The 27,067-nt window shown below is 33.9% G+C and overlaps 2 protein-coding genes across 4 annotated transcripts in view; both read right to left on the bottom strand.

Moving 5' to 3' along the window:
• Window positions 1–5,945, bottom strand: part of LOC111053053 (polycomb protein Asx) — a 59,005-nt gene extending 53,060 nt beyond the window's left edge. For 2 of the 3 annotated variants that reach the window (XM_039425215.1, XM_039425217.1), the window contains exons 1-2: window positions 5,781–5,945; window positions 2,853–3,003 (exon numbers count right to left, since the gene is read on the bottom strand). In XM_039425215.1, the coding sequence (XP_039281149.1) occupies window positions 2,853–2,943 (91 nt within the window). In that variant the 5' untranslated portion in view covers window positions 2,944–3,003; window positions 5,781–5,945. The remainder of the gene's footprint in view (window positions 1–2,852; window positions 3,004–5,780) is intronic. The other variant, XM_039425216.1, reaches the window with a different exon arrangement.
• Window positions 5,946–9,169: 3,224 nt separating this feature from the next.
• LOC111052708 (adenylate cyclase type 9) overlaps window positions 9,170–27,067 on the bottom strand; it is a 76,485-nt gene continuing 58,587 nt past the window's right edge. Inside the window, 4 exon segments of the mRNA XM_039422983.1 lie at window positions 9,170–12,957; window positions 17,233–17,397; window positions 19,032–19,264; window positions 25,060–25,248. Of these exon segments, the coding sequence (XP_039278917.1) occupies window positions 12,822–12,957; window positions 17,233–17,397; window positions 19,032–19,264; window positions 25,060–25,248 (723 nt within the window). The 3' untranslated portion in view covers window positions 9,170–12,821.

Below are 27,067 nucleotides of genomic sequence, written 5' to 3'. Positions count from 1 at the left end.
ATGATATTTTATTAATTATGACATTATTATGATTATTACAGGTTTATTAATGTAGTATCAACTGAGGAATAATCCTATAGGAAGGAGACCAGCTGGAAGGCCAAAAACCAGATGGTGGGACCAGGTCCGGAACGATATGAGGAGGATGGGCCTAAAAGAGGAGGACGCGGGTGACCGAAACTTCTGGAGAGGCTTAGTTGATGAGGCCAAGTACCGGCTGGGGTACGAGTGGCCACCGCAGTAAGTATCAACTGTTCATTCTCGTTTAAAGTTATCAATTATATTTTTCAATAATTTCATAATCAGGCTAAAATGGAATATTTTGTTGATGAATTATTAATTCTACACTGTTAAAAGACGATCTGGCAACAGGGCAAAGCGAGAAAGAACTTGAAACTTGAACTTGAAATGAACTTTATTTTCAAAAAAAAAAAAAACATTACAAAGAAAACGAAAAACAATAAGGGAACTAACTTATTGCATTAGCATGCAAGAGATAGCACTATCCGCTTTGTTGAATGATAGACAAGGATAGCAATACCATTGCTAATCAAACACTGCCATTATAACGTGGACCTCACTATAGTTGTTAGTATTCTATTCAACACAACAATATTAACATTATTTAACACTGTTTCAAGAATTGTAATAGTAGTAGTAGTCTTGGAAAAATGTTGTAATTGAAAATATATTTCTAAACTAATAAACATGATTGATAATTTGAACAAGAATGAATAGTTAATATTAAATCAGGTATATACTGGTATCAGCTATCTTCATTTTCATTTTTCATCATCCATTGACTACCTAAGAAAGATGTATGTATCATATATATATATATATATATATATATATATATATATTATATATATATATATATATATATATATATTTATTGTATAGAAGTTTATTTTCCCATGCGTTGCCCATAATAAGTAGGCACTACTAAAAACTCCTCAGCCGTATACAGAGTATTCTGAAAAAATCTGGTGTGGCGCACTCACACAACTTTCCTTGCCGTTATAAAAATTGATCACCTGACGCTAGTGTTCACGCGCATCTCAAGTCTACTATTCAAAGATCCAAGCCAGCTGGTGACAGGACAATAACGCTGGAGACACACGAGTTATGCTATCTCTTCATAGTGAATGATTTAATAGAATCAACAGTTGCCAACAGTTTGCAATTTAATAATCACATTTTCTCGAATTTTGAGCTTATTTTCAATTTTAGTTGAAAATGTTACTGAACCATTAATTGTAGAGATTTTCATGCTCAATCTTTTCCACTCAGAATTTTTTGTTTAAATTGCATCTGAAGCCTGATAATTGGGAATCTGAAATCAAACTTTGCATAGATGGGGCGGAGCTCCTGAAATTTTTACAGATATGGGACTTGTGGTAGTTGATAGAGCTTATCAATGACAATTTTAGGTATGAATTCGATCAAAATTGTTGGAGCCGTTTTCGAGAAAACCCCTGTTTTTGACAACATTTTCTCTATTTTAGCCGCCATGTTGAATTTCATTGATCGAAATTGTTCATGTCGGATCCTTATATTGTAAGGACCTTAAGTTCCAAATTTCAAGTCATTCCGTTAATTGGGAGATGAGATATCGTGTACACAGACGCACATACACTCATACACACACACTCACCAATACCCAAAAACCACTTTTTTGGACTCAGGGGATCTTGAAACGTATAGAAATTTGGGAATTGGGGTACCTTAATTTTTTTCGGAAAGCAATACTTTCCTTACCTATGGTAATAGGGCAAGGAAGGTAAAAAAGGTGCCCAAAAGCCAGGGCGTGATTCCTCACATCAAAAGAAGAAAAAAGTTCCAATTAACATAGGTCTAAAAATGCTTAGTTACCAAGTTATACAGGGTGAAATATTTCGTCTGAATAGGCTATCAGTTCCCCCGCCCTATGGGTATTTGTTGGCTGTTAATTTAATAAGAATAGTGACACATTCTACTTAAGGTATAATCCATATAATTTGCGTCCCTCCAATCCATTACAATTTGATATTAACTTTACAAGCTTGAGTGTATGTAGACGTCAGTTTGAATATCAGTGTTACTTGTTTATAAATAAAGTCCCAACTGAATTCATTATTAATAGAATTACAAGATCCATAATGAAACTTATACTGGATTGGATTACAATAAATGTTTATTTTAAATTATCTATATCCATTATGTAGTGTTTCATTCTAGTGTTCTAAATTGAAAAAATTCTAAATTGGTCTTTTCAAGTTTGTCATTTGCTTGTGATTTTGTTACTTCGTCTTGTTACTTCTAAGTATTGAGATGTGACCTGGTTTCCATAATTTTAGTTATTCTAGTGGTTTGAATAAGCTCTTTTTCTTTCCATTGACATGTTTGCTGTACCTAGTTGTTCGAACTCACTGCCGGCGCACAAGTTTTCTTTGCCGGTAGTGCCATTTTGTAAGTTAGAATATTCATTTTTTCAATCTGTATTATTTTATGGCAAATAAATGAATTTGAATTTGAATTAAGCTCTGTTCCACGCTCTGTTGGCTCTTGCTCGACCTTTGATCATATTAAGGTGCGTAAAGATATACGCGCCGCGAACATGAGCAATTCACTTTCAATCAGCTGATTATATCTGTATTTTTACAGAAACGGTAAGATACAGATATAAAAAGCTTGGCATCAACTGATTAAAAGTGAATTGCTCATGTTCGCGGCGCGTAAATCTGTACGCACCTTTACGATCTGCTCGAGTAACGTTAATTTGCGGAGCAGAGCGTGAGTCTGTACGCACCTGTACGTGATCCTCACTATAGTCAGTGAAATAAAGCTGATTAGTTGATTGCATTGCATACCTTTGACTTTGTGCAGTTTGACGGGGGACAGTGGCTGACTCTGCTTGTTGCGATTGTTGGAGAGATGGTTTCTGGTGTCCTCCATCACCATCGCACGCACACGCTCACTCACACTGCATCATGCGTCTGCCGCCGTCTGCAACTCCAACATCTGCAACAACACAATATATAATATCAAAATCACACATCTGCAACAACACAATATATCAAAATCCAACATCTGCAACAACACATTAGGTCGGTTCAATAAAAGAATATCATACACCTAATCCTATTATATTAAGCGAGCAATTTCTGTATATTATAAAGTAACATCTGGTTATTTTTATATCTGGTTATTTATGTTTTACGGATCTCGAAAACTGCTCTAACGATTTTCACGAAATTTGGAACATAGTAGGTTTACGATATAAAGATTCGATTGCAATAGATCTCATTCTTTGGAAAACTCGCTGAACGACATTAAAAGGATAATTCATCCTTGGAAAACAGATGATAATTTCGTCGACTCTCGATAACAGAAGATACGTGTGCCTGTGTGGGAAAGAGATATAATTATTTCCAGCTGTGTAATAATAATCAATCAGCGAGAAATTTTATCTGGCTAGACAATTTTTAATCGATTTGATCAACATAATCTGATTTGTTGACATGACATGATAATCCTCCTAAACTAGTGAATATCATCATTTTCAATGTTGATCATTATTTGACAATCCATATACAAGGATTGTATATAATCTAAATTATATTGTTTTTGTTTTCAGATGTTTGAACAGAAAATTGAACTTGAATTCAAGTGTATGGAACATAACCTACTTTCTGGACTATTTATAGTGTATAAATCAAAATTCGGGAAAAAACAGTTTTGGGCTGTGCCTGTTAGTACTTCCCCAATCATTTTGTGTTCGGTTTATCAAAAGTCAATAAATAAGTAACGAGCGATGCTCGGCGCCCCGATATTTTACTATTATTGGTAACCTACAGCATAGCCTTCACTGTTTCACAGGTATATAAACTATCGAGTTTTGATTTAAGATCGTGCTTCGACTGTATTGGACGTGTTGCTACTTCATAAAAAGGCTATAAAGATTATCACCTTCTCGGACCGTCTGGAACACTATAGGCCACTCTTCAGTAAACTGAGAATCCTGACAATATCCAGCCAGTACATATATTGCTCATTAATATATGTAAAAGACAAATGAGACAGTCTGAAGAAAACGAGCAACGTGCATGTTCACCGAACACGAGGTGCAGGGATTTTGGATACAGCCTACCCCGTAGAAGACTGACTTAGACTCAGAGGAGCTTCCACATAGCAGCACTTGAATGGTTCAATCAGCCTGTGGGGGGTGCTGAAAAAATTATGTTCAGGCGCAAAATAAAGGAGCAACTGGTTGAGAGACTTATCTATTCGCTGACTAAACTGGAGAATGAGCCTTTATTCTCCAATGAGGTGCGAAAACCATATCTCAACCCATATCAGTTTGCTGATGTAAAAGTTCTAAATTATGTTGTATATCAACCAGCTGAAAACATGTGTCAGACTATGAGGGACTATCTGTGTGATAGCTCCCAACTGATGTAATGAATGAATGAATGGGAAAACTGTAGTCATTAGTCAATAATAATACTGAGGGTGATGCCCACATATGCTCTTTAGGGTTGTACGTGGGTAATGAGTCAGAGGGATGATGATGTGAGATGACTACTTTTTAGGTAGTCGAGGCCGACGGCTTATCGTCGGAAGACTGGCAGGCAATGAATTCTTCAGCTGACTAAAATTATAAATCACATTTTTTTTTCTTATGCTCTTTCAATACTATTTGTTACAACCTGAAAAAGACAAAGGAGTGAGTCAATTTTGTTGCCCAACGAACTTGACCTGTACAAAGGTTAGAAGAATACTTGTTCAAAATTTGAAGCTGATCGATCAAATCTTTCTCAAGTTATTGAAGAACATACAAGCAGACGGGCAACGACTTTGGCCTTAAGTTCTCAAAAGTGAGAACTCGCTAACGCTCGTTCAAATGGAATAGTAATTAGAAAATGGTTTATCGCAAAATATGGTGCAATTTAGTATAAATGAAGTCTGAGACTAGCCTACTTTCTTAAATGTTTTGGGTAGCTGGTGGACACAACTCATATAAAGATACCTCAGGTAAATCCAAGTAGGGATTAGACGGATTAACCGTGAGCTTAACCAAAAGATGGTCATTTTTACACTTACAGATTCCGGGACATGACTATCTAGTAAGTTATATACACTTGTCACAGACGGAAGAAAAATTTAATTAACAAATTATAGTTCATAACAGAATACGGAATATATGAAAATCAAAGATTTGTTGATGGAGAACAAAATAAGGTTAGGAATCAAGATGATGAGCATCAACAAATTGAATAGGCCTATTCTAGATGACATATTGCAACCTAAATATGAAACCAGTGACACCCTAAGTAAATTGTACGTTTAAAATAGTACGGTTATAACTATAAGATAATCATTGAAATTATGATACCTATAAACATAAACTCAAAGACCAAATTTTGAGATAAGTTATAAGCTAGGCCCAAGTATAGTTTAAACAATAATTCAAAATTGGTGCGTTTTACCATGATATTATATGTTTATGATTTGATAATGTGATAATATTGTCAAGTTAATAAGTTGTAGATATCCTAGCTTATTGATAGAATTTTTCAAAGGGAAACAGTAAATTTGAATTGACAGTTGAATTGGAATCTAATTATTGAGTGAATGTGAATGATTGTAAACTATGGGAATTTGTTAAACAGGTGATAATTAAAATTATTTATCACAAAAATATTAAAAATATGTTATTTTTTGAAAAAAATAACATGTAATAAGGGTGTATCTAACGAATTGGTTAGAACACCGATTTGAAAAAAAGTCAAACTTACTTGATATTGATTATTCAATTACAAACTACGCTAACAAAAACTCTTTGGTTTCATCTATAAATACATCCAAACAGTCATAAAACTTTAAAAATCGTTACTACAATAGTAACCCAACTTCCACAACACAAAAGAAATTAAACATTCGCCATTACTCTCAGTTTTCATGGCCAACACATAGAAATTGAAATTATACAGAACCTTCTACAAAGAGCATAGAATGCTCTCCAGTGATTGCAAGTAAAAACAATTATTAATATCATTTCATAATTGTGATAGTTTTATTCTGTGAATTCTGATTTCCCATGAATTACTGTTTAATTTTACTATAAATTTGAATTTTGGCTTGAAAGTTTTCTTTTTATGATTGTTCAACAAGAATGGGTCTTAGCGCATTCAAACTGAAGATACAAAAGGGGATCAATTGATTCTTCATAAATGAATTTGACCTTTGATTTTTGTCTCTGAAATTATAACTCCATTCCTGCCTACAGTGAGGTCCACGTTATAATGACAGTAGTTGTTCAACTTTGGAATTGCTATCCTTGTCTATCATTCGACAAAGCCGGTGGTACTATCCTTTTCTAGGTCCACAACGATACCAATTATGTTTTTGACAGTGTAGAAATATAATTAATAAGTGCAGAGAATCAGCATCGCTATTCTCCTATCTATATCCACTGCCATTATAACGTGAACCTCACTATAGCATCCTGTGAACAGAAAAGGTGTATGCTAAGGGCAAGCGTTAGGTTAGTTTTCAAATGATAACATTGATTAATAATTTTTTCAAAGTGAAAAATTTAAACATTTTGAAAATGTATGGTCATTTTTTTGTATTTCCCAGGCAGATATCTCCAACTTGCCCTTATATATTTCTTGTTGACATCAACTGTGTTAATGCATGACATGCATTAATAAACATTGTTTGATTTCTTGTGAGATCTGAGAAATAATTGATAATTGAAGATATATCAAAAACCTTTATATGTCCTTCTTTGTTCAGCTTGCTAAACTACAAATCCTGGAGTCTGTAGATTTCTAAAAAGTCTAGAAGGGGGCTCAGAGGAGACCCATGTAAATTTCTGGACCACCTCAAAAATCCCAGCCAGAAAATAAAAAAATGTACCGTCTGCTGTGCACTATATCAATCATAGGATATCGTTCCAGGATAACGTCACAAAAATTTGATACCCAGAAAACTTGACTTTATAGTGAGGTCCACGTTATAATGGTAGTGGAGGAAGAAAGGTGAACAACGTTGCCGATCCTCCGACTTGTCAATGCCTTCTATAGACGGTACCTGTTACAGGTTTATTGATATAATATTAACTGCTTATTCTCGTTTAAAATAATAAATTATATTTTATTGAGCAAAAAATATATTTTTCATTAACTTCATAATGAATTTTCATAACAAAGATAAAATTTTTTGTTTATTTATTATTAATTCTACATTGTTGAAAGACGATCTTGCAACAGAGCAAAGCGAGAGAGATAGCGCTATCGGTTTTTTTGAATGATAGACAAGTATAGGATAGCAATACCATTGCTAATCAAACACTGCCATTATAACGTGGACCTGAGTAAAGGAGGCCCACGGAAAAGGAACTTTTTTGTTGGTTAAAATATTAAAAAGTAATACAAGAACTTTTATACAACTCGTCGAGATGATTCTAAAGATATATATACTTGTTCAATTCAAGTGGATTTATTTTCTCGTTCAACAATTAGTATAATATAATCAAATTATTGAAGGTTTCATTGAATGCATTCCTATAAAATCCAATCACTAGACTGTGTCAAAAGAGACAAGCTTACTCTATACGATCTCTAAATTTTATAGCAATACATTATTTATATTTTTTGAACTGGTATTCGAGATGAAAGAGTGGTGGTTCAAAATCCACTTATCAAACAGCTTATGGGCATGTAAGTATTCACTTTCAATATATTGTTAGCTTTTCTCATAATGTTACAAGTGAACTTCATTATAGCTATTTTCATGGTTTTCTCTGATAATCCATAATCGCCAATCGTCTGCACTCCTCCTATTTGGATAATATTGTCAACAAAAATTGCATTCATATCAAGCATTCTTGAAATAAGATCATTTACATATATTTCGATAAACTAGATAATTTAGCAAACTGTATTATAATTATTATTAAACGAAATTCCAATTAAATGCTGTGAAACACACCGAAGACTTCTGCTACTGCAAATATTGACAACAGGGTAAACAGCTAGATAGAAACTCGATGAGCGCCCTGTTGTCAATATTTGCAGTAGCAGAAGTCTTCGGGGTGTTCACAGAATTTAATTGGAATTTCGTTTGATAATAATTATTAATTAATTAGCATTTGAACAAATACAACTTCCAATTTATTTCCATCTGTAAAATGTATTATCTTGATTCTCTTTTAAAATTAAAACTGCACTCCCTCAAAGTAACTCAAATTAATTCAACTTGAATTTTAAAAAACACTTTTGAAGTGAAAATACACTTACTTTTGTAGTGACGATCGTTTCGACCGTTTCAGACTGTCTGATGATGACCAAAAAGTAAGTGTATTTTCACTTCAAAAGTGTTTTTTAAAATTCAAGTTTAATTTTAACAGTGAAAAAGTATGGATATACAACAGATTAATTAATTCATTTTTTTATAAATTGCGTGTTCAGATACGGATTGATATAATAAGATACAAAACAATTTATGAGGCATATTATTTATCATTATAATAATTTAAAGTTATCGATACAATTTATTATTAAAACTACTTACAAAAATAGAATTTTTGTACAAAATATTGTAAATATAAAGCATTTGCTTATCAACTAGTTCTTCAACAGAGAAGAATAAAATAATTTAGTTCATTTGTGGCTTTAGTTAACTCATTTTGAAATCTAATAGTTATTTCTGTTCAGTCTAATATTATAAATATACTTATTTTTAAATATCGATATAACAATAAAAATGGCAACACAGTAGAATATTCAATGATTCTAGCTACAATAGTATTATTTATAAAGACGTTATTGCTTGCTGCAAATTTTTATAAGCTAGGAAATGAAGCCGTATTAGTACAGTAGTAAATAGGATATATTTTGAAGAATAGACCAACCAAAAGTCATTCCCATGGCAGATATAAATGCGCATAAAAAACTAAATTGGATTTCGCGCATGCCAGGGACGTAACTAGAAAGATAATAATCCAACCATAAATGAGTAACCTTTTAATAAATTCTTTTATATTAGGATAAATCGAGGAATTTATAAAAATGGTCGGCGATAATATCAGCAGTTATTGTCTCTACACGAAAGACATTCAATATTGAGCATAGTTTCTTAGCATAAAGAATTATACAAATTTCATAAGTATTAACAACCAATAATGAAAACCCAAGAATGGGTGATCCATTTATTAATGAATTATTACAAGATTAACTATATAAAAATAATGTTGTTAATATACGTACGGTAATCAATAATATTCTAGACAAGTAATAATTTGACTTGAAGTTTAGAAGTGAAATCACATATAACAGCATTTTTCATTGGAGCAAAGCGGCAAAATAGCATAAACGATAATGGTACCTATTGGAAATATTGGAGATATGACTAATAAATTGAGTCGTAGAATGAGTTCAACTTACAAAAATATTTATATAATTATTATAAGAACTACATTTGTAATGTATAAATATATATTACACTAAATAACAGAGCAATGATATAACGTTTCACGATTCATAACAGAAAAATAACAAATATCATAGACGTCTCAATTAGTATTATAATTTATTATAATAGATTAAATTAGATGTGATTATGAACAAAATTGAAATAAATGAATGAACTAGATATTGATAAATTAAAAAACGGGTATGAATAGATGTTATTTATTTGACTAAGAAACAAGGACTAGAAACTATATACTAAGGCCAAGAAAGTAACTAGGAACTATACTGGAAAATTATATAATATATGGAACGGAAAGGAAATACTGGAATTATAAAAAAAGAGATAAATGTCCATATCCGCACTATGAAAGTTGCGTTTTCGTTTCTGACCAATCAAGTGATCTCATCAGTTGTATAATCACAAATTAAATCAGACAAAAGCCATACTCAAATTCGTAAATAATTTTAGAAGTGAAGATCAAGAAAAATTAATAATTATGCCTGAAGAAGAACATCTGAGAAAATATATTCTAGAGATCGGAAGTCACTAGAAAAGCTGATAATTAGGTTCTCGCCAAACTAGAGTGAGGAGATATTAATTAATAATACCGGGTCTTTCTAAATGATGGACCCATTTTCCAAATTTGTTATTTATTAAAGTAAAAATGCAAAATGGACAACCTTAATTCCAATGGAAAAAGAAAGTTTCAAAGTTTTTTTAATACCTTACAAGTGTTCAATGCGGCCTCCGGCTGCTGCACGGCAAACATCTACGCGGTAGCCAAACTCGTCCCACACGCGAGAAAGCGTATCTGATGTTATTGAGTGCACGGCAGCAGTGATACGGTTCCGCAGATCGTGCAGCAGCCGGAGACCATATTGAACACTTGTAAGGTATTAGAAAAAACTTTGAAACTTTCTTTTTCCATTGGTATTAAGGTTGTCCATTTTGCATTTTTACTTTAATAAATATCAAATTTTGAAAATGGGTCCATCATTTAGAAAGACCCTGTATTATTAATTAATATCTCCTCACTCTAGTTTGGCGAGAATCTAATTATCAGCTTATATCTAATATAAGCGAATCTAGTATCTAGTAAATGTGATGAAATATATTCATTTTACAAAACAAGCTGATCCAAAATGAATTTAACAAGCAACAAAAATACTTGATGTGATATTATATTATCATAGTTTCAAATTTGAATCATATTTTTGATCATAATGAGATTTTCTCATTGTATTCTAGTGTGTTGTGAATAAATTGAATTAAATATTCCTTCCACAATATCTTATGAAAATAATATTATATTAGTATTATATGATAGGAATGTAATAAACTGTCTATGCATAAGCATTATTAATATTATTAAGCTTATAAAGTTATACTAATAGTTATTAATTATGTGGTACTACAATAATCAGGCTTTTAAGATGATAATGTATTATATTTTGTATATAATTATTAAAAATTTTATATGGCATTCCTGATGTTCAAAAAGTTGGAATGTTAATCAACAAAATCATTTCTTTATACAATTCAAAAACTCTCACAAGTTTTACAATAGTAAGATATTTAAATGAGTCAAGCTTCATTATCTTATAACTGATTTGGTTAATAAAATGCATATTACTTCTACATGATCAGTACCGCTGTATCCAAAAACGGAATCTCCAGCAAAGAATACATTTATATAAAGAGATAAATAATTCAAATTCAATTTTATCTAATAATTATTACAATTATATATGAATTAATAAGCTTGTAAAAAGCTCAGTAGGCTAATTCAGTGCTTCAACTTTCAACTTTTGCAGCCATATTCGTATAATATTCGGCACATGATAAAGCTTATACAATTACATAGGAATTAAAAGCTTTTAAAGAGCTCTGTAGGCTAATTCAGTGCTTTATGTTTTTAGCCATATTCGTAAAATATTCGGCACATGATAAAGCTCAATGTTACTAAGAAAAAAAATAGTAGTTAATTGAATATAGTAACTCATACTGTTTAGGAAACGTTATTCTAGTTATTCTTGGTTTAATAACCATATAAAGCAAGCTAGTTCATTACTATTGGATGAAAAAACTAGTTTTATGAACACAAAAGTTTGAAATTTGGTTTATTACAAATACTACTAAATATAATAGAAAGTCAAATCATTCAATAGCTTGAAACTTAAGAATTATCATATAGTATATTGCATTTCAATATTGAAGAAAATGCAATATATTCCTCATTGAATTGATTTTTCCAAGCATAAATTTGTGCAAGAAATATGTTGTTAATAAGATATAGTTTTGTTCAACTTTACCAATAAAATAGGAATACAGAATTAGAATTTAGTCAGTAAGGGACTCCCCAACAACAAAAATAATACAAATTGACTTTACAATTTCAGTGTTGACTATAAACATTTCAAATACCCAATTTCTATCCTTAAATCCATAAAATCAGTTGAAAATATTAGACATTTAATTTTCAATTATCTTGAGAGGCAATTGTTTTTTATTGTCCTTCCATCAATTTGTTCTTTTCATGTTTGAACTTTCACAAACTCAAATACAAGAATTTGATATACGACCAATATTATTTCACCTTGTCTAGTCTGTACCCTGTAGTGTAAACTAAATACAAACATTTTGCTTTGTTGAATATTGAATTCCCACTCTGTAAATCGAGTTCAAATCGTACCGGCCAAGATATTATTCTCTGATCAAACCCGTGAACACAAAGTCCGTCGGTCCAGGCTGCTTAGAATCAGTAATGAGAGAGTCTTTGAAATATTGAGATCAGGTGCGACCTAAAAACTCTGTCACCAGACCTGAGCCATTCAGGTCAATCGATATTTTAGTGAGGCTCTTCATTACCCAAAAATTCATACCCCTTTTACAAAAACTTGATACCCTGTAACTACCTCTAATGACCGTCGTTTACTTGGTACCATCAGCAGGCACTCTGTGGTGGAAGCCTCAAGTCCAGTGAGCTCCGTTACTCTGTGACTCCCTCTGATGGCAATCGTTTACTTGGTACCATAACCAGCTACAGTCCTCAACCCTGCTATACTCCGTGGCGTGTCCAGTGAGCTCTGTTACTCTGTGACTCCTTCTAATGGCCGTCGGTCATTTGGTGTCATCTACAGCTACAGTCCTCAGCCCTGCTATACTCCATGGCGTGTCCAGTGAGCTCTGTTACTCTGTGACTCCTTCTAATGGCCGTCGGTCACTTGGTGCCATCTACAGCTACAGTCCTCAGCCCTGCTATACTCTGTGGCGTATCCAGTGAGCTCTGTTACTCTGTGACTTCCTCTGATGACCATCGCCTACTTGATGCCATCACCAGCCACTTTCTGGCAGCTCTGTTACTCTGTGACTCCCTCTGATGGCCGTCGTTCCACAATAGGCACCACTCCATTAGACTTTGGCCCAGTCAGCAGGTAAACGTGCATCAGATCTTTGCCTTTGACATAGAGAGGGCCGCGCGGTGCAAACTCATACCTGAATAATAATTATCCAATTCAAGACAAAATAAATATTTGAAAAGCATTATAACACAAGAAATAAGTCAGATTTTCCCAACTAAAGGTGAGGTTTCGTTTGTGCGTAAACTTTGACGACAGGCATTGTTGTCTGAAGACATTCATATTGTCCAAATTTCAAGTATGCTAAAACAGCTTATCCAATAGCTTGTGTTTATTATCTGAGAATCAGAACATTTCGAAAAATATAAACATATTACCATTAAAAAGTATAAACCTAACCTCCTCCTTTAAAACGTAATTGAACATAATCTTTTAGGTTATTTATACAAAATTGGAATCCACCCAATCTGAGATCCTCCACTCTGTCGTAGTCGACGACGGCATTTACGCACAAACCAAAACCCACCTTTATAAACTCAATGTTTTGCTTAGTCCAGACGACGGCCTCAAAAATCTTAATCTACATTTATTTTTTGCTACTTTTTCTCCAACCCTTCCATCCTCCAAGGGTGTACCTGAAATTATTGACCGAGCTGAGTGAGGTCTAAGATTCAAGTCAACGGTTTGGCATTTATCTTCAGGTATTTAAGTTCCGTAGTTACGGCGGAACGCTGCAATGAATTTTCATAAAATTGTTCCTTTTTGAATTGCGCGTCGATGTATATATTAGAAAGGTTTTTGGAAATTTTGCATTTTCAAGGATAATAAAAGCAAAAGTAGTTTCCTTCATATGCCAATATTACCGTGATAACCAGTCTATAGAATTGTTAATAATAAGAAAGAAACTTTATTAATGATAAATCAGCTGTCGAGTGGATTATTAATTGCATACAATTAACAACTCAGAGTAACATAGTATTTGATCTCGAACTTTCTCTGCTTTCAACTCGGACTGACCAGTTGCCAGTTGCCCCGTACGTCTTGAAGGAAATTCAGCTTTTGATGATAGTAGTTGTTTACAACACATGATTAGCATTGTCGATACCGCAATCCAAACAGCCATTAGCCGTTTTCACACCGATATCTCACCGACACGACAGAATTTACTGTGATGGACAGTATTAGAGGAGGCAGGGGTTTATAGCTGCACGAGGTCTACTGTTCACAGAACTACTAGTATATTGTGTATTGTTCCAGTCTATGTATTTGTATTGAAGCTTTTGATAAATAAATTTGATTTGATGTTTTTTAGAACGCGGCAGCAGTTGAGGGCGGAGAGGACGAAGTGTCGGTTATCCCGATGCAGGAGGAGCTGGAGGTGCGTCTACAAGAGGTAGTGCCTGAATGGCCACCAGGTCAGAGTTAATTAATTGCGCAGTTATAGACCGCAGCCTCCTCTCCTGTCCATACTTTCCATCAGAGTAAATTCTGTCCTGTCATGTCGTGTCGGCGAGATATCGGTGTGGGAACGACTAATGGCTGTTTGGGTTGGTGCTATTTAATGTACAATGCTAATCATCTGTTGTAAACAACTACTATCATCAAAAGCTGACCGATTTGAAAGCAGAGAATGGTCGGCAGAAAATACTATGTTACTTTCAGTTGCAATGCAACTATTAACAATCCACTCCACAGCTGATTTATGATGAATAATTTGTATAGTCTCATTTCTACGGTTATATTAGCGTATGAAAGAGACTCAATTCCCTTTTATATTCTCCTTGAAATGCAAAATTTAAAAAACCTTATACATACGTTGACGCGAAATTAAAAAAGGAACATACCTGTCAAATTTCATGAAAATCTATTGCCACGTTTCGCCGTAAATGCGGAACATGCAAACATAGAAACATACTTAAATAGAAGATAAATGCAAACCGTCGACTTGAATCTTAGGCTCAACTCACACTACCTCGACTCAAATCGTACGACTCCAGTATCTCGACCCCACGACTTTCTTGATCATTGCCACTACTTCAGTTCCATGATACTCCATTTCTAACCTCACATTATTAAAAAATATAAGATCATAGAGAAACAATAGCGTAAGTAGATATCCCATGGTATAGGGCGTTTATGTCGCAACTTGTACTGTTATCTCAAGCCGATTACTGTCGATTTTTACTGTTTTGACCGGGTAAGAGTGTTTGAACGGCACAATATGAGAGACTACCAGTGTCACACAGCTTCACGGGAAAGAATTACATGATCTATCGGCTTGAATTAACAGTAAAATTTGCGTCATAAACGCCCTATACCATGTGATATCTACTTAGGCTATTGTTTCTCTATGATAAGATTTAATTCGTAACTACTTCGCATGTAACAAATTTTATAATAATTGACCGAGCGAAGTGAGGTCTAAGATTCAAGTCGACGGTTTGGCATTTCTCTTAATGTTTAAATGTTTATGCTTTTAATGCTTTTATGTTGCGCATTTACGGCGAAACGCGGTAATAGTTTTTCATGAAATTTGACAGGTATGTTCCTTTTTAAATTGCGCGTCGACGTATATACAAGGTTTTTGGAAATTTTGTATTTCAAGGATAATATAAAAGGAAAAAGGAGCCTTCTTCATACGCCAATAATATTACCGTAAAAACCAGACTATAGAATATTATTCATCATAAATCAGCTGTCTAGTGGACTATAATACTACCCGTTCAAAAACATCGAACATCTTGAAAATGTTTCTTTCCATCAACGTTAGTAGACAGTTGACTATAATACTACTCGTTCAAAAACATCGAACATCTTGAAAATTGTATCTTTGCATCAACGTTGTAGACAGTTGCAGCCAGACCTGATAACAGCGCTCACACTCACATTCCGGGACGACACGTCACGGTACGATATAGGACAGAAAGCTCTATGTTTATTCAGGATTTTTTCTAGACATTTTTAATTGATAAATTATTTATTAATTTTTGAGAAAACATAACAACAGGTCAATGTAACTCACTGAGCGCGAGTTCTACTGTTCACAGAACTACTAGTTATTATGAATATATTATCTCATTATTGTCTTATCGAAAATGATAAAACATCACTTTCATAAAACATAACGTCACTTTCAATAAGAATGCAACTCAAGTCGAGGCTCGACCAACATGTCGAGTCGACGCTCGACTCAGTCTCATAGTCGTGAGGTTGTAGAGATTAGAATCGACTGGTCTGAGTGTCACCATTTGAAAACACATGCTGCAGAGAGTTGCAGTCTCTTCTCGACTTGAGTCACGTAAGTGGGAGTTGAGCCGTAATGCATTTTTCTAAGATCTAAATACTTGGATAAAGAATTTAAATCTTCCCCATAGATCTGAATGTATAAGTTAAAATGTTGGTTGATGTTTTAGGTGGGCTGCATCAACCTGGAGACACCGGATTCTGTGCTCACTTTGCTCGGTCAACTGTAGTGAGGTCCACGTTATAATGGCAGTGAAGAAAGATAGGAGAAAAACGTTGCCAAGTCTCTCCATTTTGCCACTGAGTGTACACAGCTGTTACTCAATTCATCCCATTAAATTCAATCTAATAATAATTATCATTTCCATGATAAAATAATCAATTTAATGTCAAATTGATCAAGAAAATGTATTTTTTTTATAATTTGATTCAAAAATTTGTTTTTATAACTGAGATCAAATTTTTATTTTTATACAAACCTGAAATGGCGGCTAATTCAAAAAGCTGTGATACAACAATCTGAATTTCAAAACAACAGAAATTAAGTTATTTGCTAGAGATTCTATTCCAATTTCTTTTAAAAATGATAGAAAAATAGGAATTCTATTTAAAAATAAGTAATTTCAATGGATTAATTCTGAAATAACTTTTCAATATTATTTATACCGGTACGAGTAGGTCTAACCTATACGTGTAGGCTAACTGAAGCATGGATGAAGTCCAGGATGGTTAGTTATCAACTTTTAAAATGTCATTTCAGGTATTTTAATTCGTGTTTTTCATACGGTAAAGTTTAAAAATTATTTCATTGTTTCAAAAATACATTTTAAATCAATTATACGACTTGAGTACTCAAGTATTTCGATAGAATGAAGAAAAAAAATGGCGACTGATAATGAATTGTTTTCTTTTGTACAGTCACTGTTAAAAGTAAATATAAAATATTCTGGCAAATAGACAACATTGCAAAGCGAGAGAGAGACAGTGCTATCTGTTTTGTTGTATGATAGAAAAGGACAGCAACAGTATTGTGAATCATACACTGCCATTATAACATGGACCTCACAATAGAGTCGCAGTCTCCTCTCGACTTGAGTCGGGTTAGTGTGAGTTGAGCCTTAGACCTCACTTTGCTCGGTCAACTAGTGGTGAAAAATGCATGATTTACCATTGGCTGAAGACATGCAGGGTGTGACTGGGCACCTGGATGCGACCGGCCACTCCGATCGAGTCCATTCGACTGGCAATGTTGACTGCATCACCCCAGATGTCGTAGTACAGCTTCGACGTGCCTATCACGCCGGCCGTCACGTCTCCAAAGTTCACGCCAATCCTGCCAAGCACACACTCAATCACAACAACAATAGAATAGAATAAAATTTATTGTTTCTCATGAACAACAGTACAATATTACAGGGAAAAACACAACAAAGATATCAAGTTATTGGCCAAATTTATGAAATGCTATTGCTTAAAAGTATAACAATGGAAGAATGAACAATATCGTTCAGACAAGCGGCAGTGATTTTGAAATAAGACTAGTAGTTCTGTGAACAGTAGACCTCACGCAGTATTCTCATCCACGAGTACCTAATTGGAATAAAATTAATAAAAAAATATAAAACATTATAACACCCTTTATTTAAAAAAAAACTTTAAAAATAAAGGGTGCTATAAGATTTTATTGACCGAGCGAAGTGAGGTCTAAGATTCAAGTCGACGGTTTGGCATTTCTCTTAATGTTTAAATGTTTATATGTTTATATGTTGCGCATTTACGGCGAAACGCGGAAATAGATTTTCATGAAATTTGACAGGTATGTTCCTTTTTTCATTGCGCGTCGATGTATATACAAGGTTTTTGGAAATTTTGCATTTCAAGGATAATATAAAAGGAAAAAGGAGCCTCCTTCATACGCCAATATTAGAGTAAAAATCAGACTATAGAATTATTCATCATAAATCAGCTGACAGAAATGAGAAAATAAAGATTATCATAAGAACTACTACTACGCCCTGTTTCGGAAACTCAACTTTCTGATTGGCTGTTTAAAGTCTAGAACTTAGCTAAATCCCGAGCACTGAAACCGGCCCTTAGGCCCTTAGGCCGGTTACAGAGCTAGACCGACCGTCAGTGCCGTCACGCTTGTATTTTCCATAGATATTCCATGTATCCGTACAGAGCAGGACTGACGGCACGCATGCGCACGGTCAGGACCATGCGTTTTACACTGCGTACGAAGACCATCGGTCAAGCTCGTGCGCATCCGTTCCATCGGTCGACTGACGCGCTATTGAAGCAAATAGAAGCTTTCAGAGCTGTACTGATCAGTAAGTAACCCGATCGCAACATAACCAATGTGCTGACACCTCTGCCCGACAATCAGCTGATATTGAATTGAATAGCATAATGAATGAATTCAATTAATAAAGTTGTAATTATTTTAATTCAGAGTTTTTCTATACATTTCTTCAATCATTTCTAAATTTTTTATTGGACAAATCATATATCTACATTTTATAGCTTAAAGTGACTGCAAGTATTTGCAATGGTGATACAAGCTCGAAATATCTCATCAAAATTTCTGATTGACATTCTGAGGTAGTTAAAAGATTTATCTTTATCCCCAAGCAATAATGTATATTATGGTACTAAATTTCCTTTGAAACGCTCTTTGGGCGACCATTGGGTGAACTTGATATCTACTTATTATGCTCTTCCGTTCAACCTACTAGGATAATAAGCTGCAATTAAACAACTCATAAACGCGTCCATTTTGTGAGTCAGATCAGTTCGTTAGTCAGGAGAGCTCTGAATGTGTAAAACTGATTTATGGATGTGTATGGTTAGGATGATACATACGCACTGACGGTCGGTTGAGCTCTGTAAACGGCCTTAAACGTTTCTACAACTGATCCAATCAACCTCATTGTGTCTGTGTATGGTTGGCCTCAAGTAATAACATACCTTATGATGAGGTTGAACTCGAGCAGGTCTCGATTGAAGGTGTTGATGACCTGCTGGAGGGCAATGGCGAACTCCATCAGCTGATAGAGGTGCAGGTTGGGCTGCTGTGAGGCGCAGGCCTCCCTGGTCTCGGGGTTGAGGCCTGATGCGGCCATGTAAGTGCTGCCTATCGTCTTGATTTTCTCCACCATCGAGAATCGCTCACAGTCCAGTAGCTCGTCAAAGTCGCTGATCTGCAACATCGATCAGGTGAAACTCGATTAGTCATCTCACAAGTTTTGTTTGAGAATAAGTTGAAGGACTGGCTTATCGAGGCTCAACTCACACTGGCTCGACTAAAATCGTAGGGCTCCAGTCGAGGAGACTCTAGTCTCTCGACCTTACGACTTTCTTGCTCATTGTCGCTACTTCATTATCTAACCTTACTTTACTAGTAGTTCTGTAAACAGTAATCTTCACGCTCAGTAAGTTAAAATTACCTGTTGTTATATTTTCTCAAAAATTAATACCGTGAATAATTTACCAATTTAAAATGTCTAGAAAAAATCCTAAATAAACATAGATCTTTCTGTCCTATCGTACCGTGACGTGTTGTCCCGGACAAGGTCTATAAATACAGGTCATGACACAATCCCGTGATGCATTGCAAAATCGCCATTTTATGGGGTTCTAGTTCACCAATTTTCAAATTTATCAGCTGTTATAATTAAAGAGTGAACAACAAGTTTGTGTTATTTGTAATATTTTCCAAGAGACATTGCTTGGCTTTGAATAGTAAAATTAATTCTTCGGGCAGAATAATAGTATTTAGATTACAACTAGGAACTAAATTGTTCATTATTTTAGATTTAATTGATTAGGAACTTTCAACTGTTTTTTAAAGGTTCAAAAGGTTCCGTTAGCCTCTTGTCCCAATGCCTTATGAATCATAACATGTTACAAGAATGGAACATGATAATTATAAGTTACATAACATTATAAGAAACACGAGTGTCATGACCTGTATTTATAGACCTTGGTCCCGGAATGTAAGTGTGAGCGCTGTTATCAGGTCTGGCTGCAAAACTGTCTACAACGTTGTTGGAAAGATACATTTTCAAGATGTTCGATGTTTTTGAACGGATAGTATTATAGCAATAGGCCTACTATTACTCAAGTAATAGAAGGTATTGATTATAGTCCACTAGACAGCTGATTTATGATTAATAATTCTAAAGTCTGATTTTTACGGTAATATTGGCGTTCAAAGGAGACTCATTTTCCTTTTGTATTATCCTTAAAATGCAAAATTTCAAAAATTTCAAGAGTCAGAGTGGGCTACAATGATGATACTTGACACTATAGTGAGGTCCACGTTATAATGGCAGTGGAGAAAGGATAGGAGAACAACGTTACCGATCCTCTGTCTTGTCAATGCCTTCTATGGAGGATAACTGATACCGGTTTATTGATGTAATATTAACTGTTCATTCTCGTTTAAAATAATCAATTATATTTTATCAAGCAAGAAATTTCATTCTTTAAAGATTTCAAGATTGATATTTTGTTGATTAATTATATTTCTACATTGTTAAAAACGATCTGACAACAGAGCAAAGCGAGGAAAAGATAGCGTTATTCGCTTTCATGAATGATAGACAAGGATAGCAATACAATTGTTAATCAAACACTGCCATTAGCAGAGCAGAAATTATTCATGTCCAGGTATAAAATTTCAAGGTAAAAGTTTAGGACAAAAGAATACCACAAAATTCATGGAATTGGTGATAGATGAACACCTGTCTTGGAACAATCACGTCTGTCATGTGGTTAAAACAATATCCCCAGGCCTGTATGCTCTTAGGCGAATGTCCAATGTGTGCGGTCTCAACGCTTTAGTAGCCATTTGATACATTCGAATATAGCTTAAGGTCTATGTATCTACGGCAGCACTTCCAAGAGAAATCTCAATAAAATACTAATTCAACAAAAAAGAGAACTAAGAATTATTATGAAAATCAAAAGGAATGACTCTGTTAAAAATAGTTTCCCCCAGCTAGGCATATTAACAATTTATGGGCAATATATTAATGATTTTATAATGTACTATAGAAAATCTACTGATTTTAAACTGAGAAATAGTAAATCACATTGTCATAACACTCGATCAGGAAGAATTGTTCAAAGACATAACTTGGAAATTTTTAAAAAGAGGACAACTTATATGGGTGATGGATACTTTAGCATGCTGTCTAGTAATTTGAAGTGTATAGAAAATATAAGATGTTTTAAAGCTCATCTGAAGGACTATCTGGTGGGAATGTCTCTGTACTCCTTTCACGAATTTGTTCAGGGGTAATTTTATGCAATTTCGACATTGGCTGTATTTGTGTGTTGGTTTGTTCTTTCAATTTTCTCTGTTTAATGTGACAACATGATTGTGTATGTGACAATATTCAATGTACTTGTACATTCGATGAATAAATATGATTGATTGATTGATTGATTATAACGTGGACCTTAGTATACCTGACTGGATAGTCTATTTTATTTCTTGATTGTAAAATATATTTTCGCCACACTGCACAGAAAGCAGCTGTTTTCCAGTCCCTACGTAGATCTGAAAGACCTTGTTTGCAGACGACTCTCGTCTGACGTAAGAAACAGGTTTCTTTTCCGGTCTAGGCCAGAAAGTGTTCTCTTTCCAGTCGCTTGGAAATACGTAGTTAATAAGTCATCCGCTAGATCGGGCGAGTGTCCACTTTCTTCATCAAAGTCGCCATGATTTCAGTTCGAATTTAGAATCAAACTAATTCAGCATTCGCTTCGCAACCATTTTTATTCAATTATTTATTATTGATTAGCGCATTCCAAATTTTCAAAAATGCTTGAAGATGACGAGGCCCGTGATATTCCAAGTGAAATTTTAAAAGAATCTGAAATCCTGACTGCAAATCTTCTACCACTAAAATCAAGAGATAGGTACGATAACAAGTATTCTTTATTTTGTATTCTTTATTTATTTTGTCAGCAATACCTTTAGTGTGGCAAAAAATATCGTTCGCACCACGGGCAAAAATGTTTTTCCGGCTCTCAATCTTTTCTAGTCCTCGGCCTATGGCATCGGACTTGGAAACCGATTTCGAGCCGGAAAAATCTCATTTTCTGCTCTAGGTGCGAAATATACTATTTCGCCACACTGCACAGAAAGCAGCTGTTTTCCAGTCCCTACGTAGATCTGAAAGACATTGTTTGCAGACGACTCTCGTCTGACGTCAGAACAGGTTTCTTTCCGGCTAAGGCCGGAAAGAGTGCCCTTTCCGGCCGCTTTTTGAAAATGTTTTTGGACAACTGTGCCATATGGTGCATTGTGTTCAGGAGGGTGAGATCGGAAATTTCCACCCCACTTTGAGTACCCTACGACGTCTGGTTCTTAAGATATGAGACTTCAAAGTTCCCCCCCCCCTCATAAAATATTCTTATTCAATTTATTATTCTTATATAGCTGATGCAAAAAAGTTGGGCAGCTTCGTGGGTGACATGGTGTAACCTACTCACAGCTGATGCAATGCATCTATTTATTGTCTCTTTTGATTTAAAAATCATCACCTAAGCCAAGCTAGATGACAACTCTACTTGACAACATCAGCTGTAGGAACGCACAAGAGACCCACAAAACCGCCTAACTTTTGGCGTCAGCTATACCTGTAGTGTGGCGAAAAATATCGTACGCGACTCTCTCAGAAAGGTGTTTACGGTATTCGGATAACATATTCCCGGGCTCTGTAAGCCTCGCCCAGGAAACTATCCTCATACCGTAAACACTAACTTTCTGTGCTTGTAGCGTGGTATACTACAGTATTAGTACTGACAAATTACCCATCAAATGGGATTATTCACGAAACATTAATGTAATGTACAGTGGTTCACAGTGAGGTGATAAAAATGTGACTAATTGCTCCAGCTTCTGTTGTATTGCTTCCTCACTGGCTCTTTGTTTGTATGCAGCCATAAGAAGCTCATTACATTCTCATATTTTAAAATAAGCTAGAAACTAAATTAAGAAAAACATAATATTTTATCAGCGGCTCCTATTTTCTTTCAAATATAATTATTGCTGATGCCTTCACATGACACAAAACAAACCTGATATGTTATCGATAATTCACAAGTCATTTGTCGCATTCACGAGTAAATTTGTCATTTATAGTGAGGTTCACGTTATAATGACAGTGAAGAAAGATAGGAGAAAAACGTTGCCAAGTTTCTCCATTTTGCCACTGACTGTACGCAGCTGTTACTCAATTCATCCCATCAAATTTAATCTAATAACAATTATCATTTCCTTGATAAAATAATCAATTTAATTTCAAATTAATCAAGAAAACATATTTTTCATAATTTGATTCAAAAATTTGCTTTCATAACTGAGATCAGATTTTTATTTTTATACAAACCTGAAATGGCGGCTAATTTAAAAAGCTGTGATACAACAATATGAATTTCAAAACAACAGAAATTGAGTTATTTGGTAGGTATTCTATCCGAATTTCTTTTAAAAAAATAGAAATCATATTCAAAAATGATTAATTTCAATGGATTAATTCTGAAATAACTTCTCAATATTATTTATACCGGTACTGCTAGGTCTAACCTAGCAGGCTAACTGAAGCATGGATGAAGTCTAGGATGGTTAGTTATCAACTTTTAAAATGTCATTTCAGGTATTTTAATTCGTGTTTCTCATACGGTAAAGTTTAAAAATTATTTCATTGTTTCAAAAATACATTTTAAATCAATTATACGACTTGAGTATTTAAGTATTTTGATAGAATGAAGAAAAAAAATGGCGGCTGAGAATTGTTTGTTCAGTTTTGTACAGTCACTGTCAAAAGTAGATATAAAATATTCTGGCAAATAGACAACATTGCAAAGCGAGAGAGAGATAGTTCTATCTGTTTTGTTGTATTATAGAAAAGGACAGCAACAGTATTGTCAATCGTACACTGCCATTATAATGTGGACTTCACTATAGATGAAAATAACATCTAGTTACATGTTAATTTACTTCCAAATTTTCATCCTCAAGTCTTTGGTTTCGATCGAAGCTCGGCACCATCGATATTTTACAGAATTCAAGTACACAGTGACTATTCGTACATCTAATTGTCTTTTTTTCTTTAGGGCTACTTTTGAATATAAATAAAAATATAAATCTGAGTATTATCAAGTCATTGATAATGGCATTAGTAGCCGAAACATGTCGTGACGAAATAATTTAAAAAGGGTGATCAGATTTTTATTTTATTACTATTCGTACACTCTGTATATATTTTGAACGTAGGACCATAGAGAAGCAATAGCATAAGTAGATATCCCATGGTATAGGGCGTTTATGTCCCAACTTCTACTGTTATCTCAAGCTGATAGTCCACGTAGTTCTTTCCCGTGAAGCTGTGTGACGCTGGTAGTCTCTCATATTGTGCCGTTCTTACACTCTCACCCCAACAAAACAGTAAAAATCGACAATTATCGACAGTAATCGACAATAATCGGCTTGAGTTAACAACTACTGGCATAAGTGAAACACTTGTTCGCCAGTAGGAGTAGAGACTTAACTGTTTCTAAATCTTAAGCTAATAATTTAAAATGGAATCTTTCTATTCAAACAATGGTAAGTATATTTAAAATAAATGCTATCAATTGTGAATTAATTCTGACAATAATGAATAGTTTTAAAAGCTGAAAAAATTTTGAACTCATAAAATATTAAGATGGAAGTAATAGTTGTGAAATATCCAGTTTTTAATATTTATTGGAACAAACTTAATAGGTACACCGATGAGCTCGTTCGGGATGCAGTTTACAATCTTTGGAGCGATGTATACCAGCTGCTTACGAATGACCGTTAAATTAGAATCATAAGTAACATATCTATGTAGATTGTATCTTGTTCTATGAGTTACATTGATTCTTGAAAATGAACTTCTACGTTTATTGAAATATTAAAATATGCTAAGCACATAGATAGCTCTATGGTAGGACTAACCAGTTCGTTGAGTACACGCAGACACTCCTTGCCACCTAGATAGGACTCGTCGTACATCTCGGCAAAGTTGACAATGCTGGCAAACAGTACTCCCGCATTGGTCACGTTCTGGGAGTAACGCGCCGTTGTCTTCAGTTGCTCCACCACGTGCTCCGGTATTATGTTGTGTAACAGCCAGTCTGCCTGGTCCTAAACAAAGTTGAATAATTGTTATTATGGACTATAAAATGTGTGTGAATCAAATTATAACTCAAGATAACCTCTAGACTGTTCATTTTACCGGTCTGCCCGGTCCTAAACAAAGTCAAATAATTGTTATTATGGACTTGAAATTATTTTTTTGGACTTAAAATTGTGTGAATCAATTCATAAACTCAACATAATCTCTAGACTGTTTATTTTAAATTAAGGATAAAAAATGTTTTTGGTCGAATGCCTGTTGTCTTTATGTGCATTGTCTATAAATAAATAAATTATTAAATTGACAAGCATTACCGATTGCAGTGCACATTATTTTTATCATGACACCCAATTGTATGAATGCAATGATGAATAGAGAACTATTAAATTTTTTTTTCACTTTTTGTGTAGTTGAGAAATTGATATTGTCGTAATTATTCAATTGAATGAAAAAGACAAAGAAATTGCCAAAAACCACAGATTTTCTGTGACTATTCAATTTGATCTGGTATTATGTTGTGTAACTAATCCGCCGGTCCAACAACAATAACAATTTACAGTCATTAAGTATACACAATTACTTATTTACTTTAAATAATTTACTGAACGTCATTGTAAAAAACATCAAAATCGTGTGATTATATAGCGCAATCTTTTTTTAGCTCTGCAACATTGCCAAATTGCTTTTAACAATGTAGGAATATAATTAATTAAAGTAATATTTAATCTCAATTATGAATTGAAATCTGAATTGAATAATGAAAATGTGTTATTTTAGGCTGTGCAAAGGCTGAAAATAAACTTTTAACTGGTGATATTTTTCAAAGTTTTTCAATTTGTATACTATCAAGCTATCAAAATAAAAGTTTTTTCAGGAAAACATTTTTTTCCGATCATTACTTTTTGAGATATGAGCGCCTAAAGTTTAAATTTTTGCGACAGAACATTTCAAATTCGGTAAGAGATAAATCCATGAGAATTAGAGGATAGATTCTTTATGGTATTCTTTATATAGTAAAATAAAAATTTTCTTAAAACTAGCAATTTTTAAGAAAGTTAAATTTACTAAAAATGGCTCAACTAAAAGTAATTTTTGGTAATTTTTAGTAAATTGAATAACTTTCTCAAAAATTGATATTGTCAGAAAATGTTTGTTTTACTATATCAACAATACCATAAAGAATCTATCCTCTGAATCTCATGGATTTATCTCTTACAGAATTTGAAATGTTGTGTCCCAAAAATTTAAACTTTAGGCGCTCATATCTCAAAAAGTAATGAACGGAAAAAAATGTTTTCCTTAGAGAACTTTTCTATTCTGATAGCTTGATAGTATACAAATGAAAAAACTTTGAAAAATATAACCAGTGAAAAGTTTATTTTTAGCCTTTGCACAGCCTTAATCATTGAAAAGTATAATTTCTTGGCGAATAAAATAAAATTATTGATCATTCTAAACAAGAATGAACAGTTGATATTGCATCAAGTATACCAGTATCAGCTATCTTCTATAGTAGACATTGACAAGGCAGAGAATCGGCATCGCTGTTCTCCAATCTTTCACCATTGCCATTATTCCATGATTATTCTCTTTTATTTTGTACAGTGTTTTATATTGGAATGAAGAAGTTGAATTGAATTGAATTATAACGTGGACCTCACTATAGTACAGTCGTCGCTTATGAATTTATTTATTTATTGATACAACAGGTAACCGCATGTTGTCTCTTCACACATACAACAGATAATTGAATACAGCAATTTTAAAAATATATAGAACAACAGTCTTAAAAAAGTCAAAAGAAAACATGTAAAACATTGAGAGAAG

The sequence above is a fragment of the Nilaparvata lugens genome, chromosome 3, assembly GCF_014356525.2.
Source record: "Nilaparvata lugens isolate BPH chromosome 3, ASM1435652v1, whole genome shotgun sequence".
Classification (NCBI taxonomy): domain Eukaryota; kingdom Metazoa; phylum Arthropoda; class Insecta; order Hemiptera; family Delphacidae; genus Nilaparvata; species Nilaparvata lugens.
Note: the sequence above shows the minus strand (reverse complement) of the source record. Positions and strands in the feature narration are given on the sequence as shown.